General features: G+C 28.9%; 1 protein-coding gene across 4 annotated transcripts; it reads right to left on the minus strand.

Moving 5' to 3' along the window:
• Window positions 1–44: 44 nt before the first annotated feature.
• LOC119685962 (dynamin-like 120 kDa protein, mitochondrial) lies at window positions 45–6023 on the minus strand. 4 transcript variants are annotated; one of them, XM_038100385.1, is made up of 16 exons: window positions 5658–6023; window positions 5347–5605; window positions 5159–5294; window positions 4063–4179; window positions 3871–3945; window positions 3225–3814; window positions 2945–3172; window positions 2731–2876; window positions 2514–2678; window positions 2283–2461; window positions 1577–1654; window positions 1132–1523; window positions 952–1070; window positions 513–597; window positions 252–456; window positions 45–171 (listed from the first exon to the last, which is right to left on the minus strand). In XM_038100385.1, exons 1-16 carry the CDS (start codon window positions 5687–5689, stop codon window positions 107–109), a joined length of 2871 nt encoding a protein of 956 aa, XP_037956313.1. In that variant the 5' UTR covers window positions 5690–6023; the 3' UTR covers window positions 45–106. The 4 variants fall into 4 exon arrangements, with proteins under 4 accessions (XP_037956313.1, XP_037956312.1, XP_037956315.1 ...); XM_038100384.1 differs by having other exon boundaries at window positions 2274–2461; XM_038100387.1 differs by lacking the exon at window positions 4063–4179 and having other exon boundaries at window positions 5658–6022.
• Between the last annotated feature and the right edge of the window lie 373 nt (window positions 6024–6396).

A 6396-nucleotide genomic window follows, 5' to 3' on the forward strand; every position in this document is an offset into this window, starting at 1 on the left:
TATTTCAAATAGCTAAGCAAAATAAATACAACCGATTTATAAAAAAAAATAATGACTTTAAATAAAATAGTGCATATAATGAATATTAAAATATTGTTTATATTTTTTACTTTTCTTGATTAAGCGAGTTGATAAATTCCTCCAGTTTTTCTTGAATATGTCGAACTTTTACTGTGGTCAAAAAAAAAAAAAAATACGTATATACATATAATTATAATTATTGGCATTTATATAAAATTAGTTATACATACTGAGTTCTTCAGCGAGTGTTACACGTTTTCCTGTAAGAAGTTGAGATTTTTTCTCCTCGTCATCATTAAACTCATCTAACACTTCTTTTATTTCTTTATCCAAACGGCGTGCCTCTCTATTAATAACCTGTTGCCTTAAAGCATTAGATGTCACTTTTATAACTTGCTGTATTCGCCAAAAAAGTACAACATCGCTACAACTTATCTAGAATAATTTAGTTATTAAAATCAATTTTAATTATTGAAACTTCTACTCATTACTTCGCACTCAGTTCCTTGGGTACTATAAAGGAAATACGCTTTTCTACAATCATTGGCCCTCTGCAACGCATGCTTTAAAAAGTGTCTAGAATACAAGAAATATAATAAAACTAGTTCTCTAAAATCAAGTAATTCCAATATTTGGAAACAATTTTTGATATAAATTTAATAGCTCAAACGTTGACCTGAGTGAAAAATGTCGATTTATTAAGGAACCACGTTACAATATGGTTAACCATATAATAAATTTAAAATATTTAGACGTTGGGCGATAACGCGATATATAGTATAGTAACAAAATGACAATCATCTGAACGCTACTTTTTAAATTATTTATGGATATACATATTGTGCCCAACGCAGCCTGTCAGTATTTTACTTACTAATATAATTTTTGAATTTGTATAAAAATTGTTTCTTAAAACTTTAGTAGTATTACCTTCTATAAATTGGAAACCATGTTTGACGAATATAATCGGTGTCGACATCCACATTATCGCGTTGTAAATTTTTTCGTACTGTTGTCAATTCATCATAAGATAGGACAGGAAGATGCTTCTATAATTAATATATTATTTAGGCCTTCTATTATTTACTTTGAAATATCGATACGACTTACATCATCTCTTAAAATTTTTTCTAATTCAGTCTTAACACGGCGTCTTTTTATTTGGTCATCCGAAATAGACTTCCATTGTGTAATACGAGTGAACTGTCCGGGCCCAAACATTTCTTGTAAGGTTTCCTCTGTTTGTGATAGTTTACTTTTAACAGAGTTCTCTAAGAATTTTACTGCCTGGTCCCATTCAGTTTTGTCATGTACAAAACGATCCTCAAGTGTATTTAGTTGAATGACACGTAACATATCAATAGCTTTATCCTCCCAGAAATGACGACGTATTGCTTCATCAACCACAGTTGCTTTCAAATTATCAAATATATCATCATGATCTGGATTCTTCTTTGCTTTTTCCATAAGATTGGTGAATTCAGTTTGAAGAGTTTCCCAACCTAAATTTATTTTATAATATTAAGGCAATTACTATTAAATAAATTGTTTTTACCCGCTTCAACTGATTTTGCTGGCAAAGCTTGTTCTGCCCACTGACGAAGTTTAATGTCAATCATTGTATTAAATGAATCTGTAATAAAATAAATGCCGCTAGACTTATGTCAATAATTAAAACGATTATATTAAATTAACAACATGAATATTATATCACGTACCAGAATATTTATGAACAAATGAAATAGTATATTAATATTGTTTTCGTAAGTCATATTAGATTAACGTTTAAGTTATTTCGCTAGTATCAAGAGTAATGGCAATGTTTTTTTTTATTAATTAATAAAAGTTTTAATTTAACTATTTTCTTAACAAGAAAATATATACATATACTGATATAAATGATTTGTTAAATAATGATAAAATTATTCAAATTTGCCAATTTCAAAATAATTTAAAAACATACGCGATTTGAAGTAATACGCTGTTAATCGAGTCAATCTTGCACAAATTTCATAACTATTAGAAGTGTACATCGAAAACCCCAGAAATTTTCTATTGCGATATTTTTAATATGTCGAAAGTGAAGAGCAACTAAACGTTTATTAATGTTAGCTAATATATTTGCAATATTACTCCATACCAGCGGCATATTACTTCATATATTGGAAATTTTTTAACGCAAATACAAAATCATAAGCTAAAAATGAATTGATGAATTTTACTTATATTCTACTACGTTTTCATAATATTACTTTGAGAACCTGACTGAGCGGCCGGAAGATAAATATTTTCAAAGACATAATTAGAAAGTTTTTCCCAAAGCTTTCCATTTAAAGCTTCTTCCCACTTCTTTGATGAAATCTGAGATAATGTTACAACTTCATCTAGAATTTCACATTTAGCTTTATCAAAAAGTTCATCCCTTCCGGACTCTCGTAAACTGAAAGAATTTTATATATAAATTATTTCAAATCAGTTTAATAGCAACCTACCGGGGAAAGTTATTTTTCCATTCAGTTTCTAAATTGAATCTAGTTGCTTTAAATGCATCTGCTTGCTGTTCTATTGTTTCTCTGACCATCTTCCAGAAACGATCAGATACTGCTAAACTCAGGTTTCTGCTTGTAACTTGGTGTGGCATTATAACCCCTCGTCGACTGTGTATTAGAGAAACTTATTAATAATAAACAAACGAATAAGAAAACTTACTGGAAAAGCTTTGAGTTCTTAAAGAAATCTTCTTCATATTGTCTTATAGCTTCAATGCTATCGTCTTTACGACCGCGACCTGTGACTACAGCATAATACCCAATGGCTTTCATCGGAAACAATTTTCCGGATAAAATTTTTCTAATCTTTTAGAAGATATAAAGTGTATATATATAATATAAAACGAATATATTTTGTATTTATATGAATTTACTCTGTCTGGATCAGCTAGTTCTTCAGCTAAATCTACTTTGGTTAATACGAAAATAGTGCGCCTTCCCATAGGATCACATTGCATTACTAGATCAGTAACATTACTACGTTCTGCATCAACTGAACCATCCTGAATACAAAGAATTATGGCATTGGGATTACTCATATAATGTTTAGTCATTTGATGTATTGAATCTTTCGTATCTGAAGCCATATCCACAGTCATAGTCTAATAAAATATAAATAATAATAATGAAGACATTATATAGAAATTATATTACCGAAATAATTCCCGGTAAGTCCACGAGTACCATGCGTTGTAATCCCGGTCCTTTAACGGTCATTGATATCACATCATTACTGACCGTTTTCCCCCCACGCACTGATGCACGCATTCTAAGTTCAATTTCTCGACGAAGTTCTGACAAATCTGCCTCTTTATTTAAGTCATATTCTCTATCTGAATCACGGAATTGAGCCACATGATAGGGACCTTCTGCTAATGTTACTTTAACCGGGGCTCGCGTCATCATTTCACCACTGCCACGTGGAAAAATTCGTGCCTTAGCAATTGATTCAAGTACGGAAGTCTTCCCGCTGCTTTGGTCACCTACCACTACAACACGTGGCAAATGGTCTGCTACAGAATAACTAGTATCATACCCCGAGAGCTCATCTAGAACTTCAGAATACATATCAATTAAAGATTTTTTGATTCTCTTTGTTGTAGTTTTTTTGTTTGTCTTTAAAATTAAATACTGCTGACGTAATTCGCGGTTTTCTTTTTCCATTTTTTCTAATTCTTTTTGGTATTTAATTTGAACGTTCATTATTTCTGTTTGAAGGGCTTCCACTTGAGATTGCAAAGATTCTGAAAATATAAATATATATAATATTTATATCATTGAAATAATTAATATTAATTACCATATTTCTTTCGACTTTCATCATTTGAAAGACTCAAGGCGGAAACTGTCGTTTTTGCTTTTATGTCATCGTTTGCTAAATAAAAATAAAGTTATCGTTATAAATATATTAAATACAAATTTCTTCTCTCACTTTAATACTTATTTTTTTAATAAGGAAAATCATATAAAACGGAAAATGTTTAAAACCTACATTCAATAAATTTTGTTCCATTATAATCAGCCGCCTCAATAGCATCATCCAAACGGTTATCAAACCACATTCTCCATTCAGATAATTTTTCATCTCCAAGTTGTTTAAGCTTTGGATCTACGTGCGAAAACAATCCCACAATATATTTATTAAGATAATTCAAATTCTCCAATATAAATGAGTTACTAAATCAGTAAAATATATGCAAAACGAGTTACATTAATATTGCACATTTTAATGTGACAAAAAGAATTTGTTCAAAAAAAATATTGCAAATAAAACGTAACTGCAAAATAATTTAAACGTTGAGTAACAATTAGTTTTCAAATTTTATTAAAATTGTAAGATGAATGAGTTAATATGGTATATAAAATATGACAAAGAAATTACTTTTAGGAACTATAAATTTGAAATTTATTTATCAAAAAAAACCAAATCATTAAAATGGATTGTTAAAAAATGTAATGCTTTCAGTTTCAAATTTTTTATATGCTTTAATAGTAGAAGCGCTTAATGTAAACAGAGGTCACCTCAAAATTTCATAATAAGTATTAAAAATACATCATCTGCGAATGCAGATAAGATGATATATTTTCGTATCTTTTGTGTAGTCATGTACATGTTCTTCCAGAGTGTACTAACAAGATCCAACAATAATCAGCACCAAACATAATTTAAAGAAATTACAGATTTTATTTCAAATTAAGGATTTAATTCTCTCAAACAATCAATTTATTGTTTTATTTTATACAAAACAGTTCTTGTTATTTGACCGATATACCCAAAATCATATGGGATTAACTATTTCATATTTTTTTATTTTATAATAAAAATTGCCTTTTTTCATATTAAAAAAGTAAATTGACCTCTGGTTTTTAATATACAAAATTCATAGTATAAAGTGAGAGAATATATATATTGATAAAAAAAGTAGAACAAAAAATGATATTATAATGTATTACCCATAACATAAAGTCATTTATAGTAGGTTTGAAATAATAATGATTTTAGTAACAAGAAGAAAAATCTTATAGAAAATTTAATTTATTACATATTTGTTCTACTTATGACAAGATCTTGGGCCATAATTACTCACCTATTTCAATAACATCTTTAATAGCATTGCTTATTTCCACCAGTTTTTTCGATACATTATTCCATTGACTTCCTTGAGGAAATACTTCCTCTAACCATTTCATGTCAGGCAGTCCATCTTTCCAATCTTCATATTTCTATAATTTATGTAATATAACATGGTTATATAATACTATTTAACATAAGTACTTTGGTAAGAGATACACCGCCGCCAATAGCACCTCCTAACAATATATAACGTAACTTTAGAGCTCCTCGCAAAACTCGAACTACAATCATGCCATATTGTCTTGTATGTGGAACATTCCATTGCCGTGGTACCACATATGGAGTGACAGGATTGTGCCTGTGCCAGTCGCAAGCTTTTCGTAATCGATAATTGTTGAGTATAGTTGAATAATTCGAACTCAATATTTTCATGCAGAGGCACGGCACCTGCTTGGGTTTTCTAGGAAGTATTATAGTAGTTATGTAATTTATAACACATATATTATTTATACCTATTTCGATATTTCAAAGCCAATCGTAACATTGCTAAAGGTTATAAAATTTAAAATTTATATAAACACAATTTCGATCAGCTCCGCAAGTATCGATGCAATATGATTTAATTTGACATACCAAATCCGTAATTCGCAAAGTACAAAAAATACAGTGTTGAATAACGGACAGTTGTATTCTTAATATATAACATTTTAAATATATTTTTATTGCAATAGGTGCTTTCAGCAGTTTTAAAGTGTGATAAAAAACAGAAAGTTGCTTGCTTAAAGTTGCTAAAATGTACGCGAAACAACAATACTATTTTCTCTATTTAATAACGTAGTTGTGAAGTGACCAAGAATTTTAGCAACTACAAAAACAAATGTTACCAAACAAAATGCGATTTATTCATTGGAAATTTCAAAAAATTATCTAGTCATCGGTCTAATGTTTGTTAATAAAAATTTAAACAAAATTCAAAATTTTTTATATATACAGACTTAAATTTATATAAGTTATTTGTATCGAGTTGGCGGAGCGTTTTAAAATAAAAGACGTTTCGCTTTCGGTTGAGAATTGTATCTAAATTTCTTTGTTGAATTAATATTGGCTTGCGCACTCCACTTACAAACTATTTTGCTTATTTTACAAATTTTGAATATAAGCTAATTTTTATTTATTATTTAAATACAATAACAATGTCAGCTGCACTTACAAATTATTATGCTTATTTTATTAATTAATTTTAATTTATTA

This window comes from Teleopsis dalmanni, chromosome 2 (assembly GCF_002237135.1).
Source record: "Teleopsis dalmanni isolate 2A chromosome 2, ASM223713v2, whole genome shotgun sequence".
NCBI classification, from domain to species: Eukaryota; Metazoa; Arthropoda; class Insecta; order Diptera; family Diopsidae; genus Teleopsis; species Teleopsis dalmanni.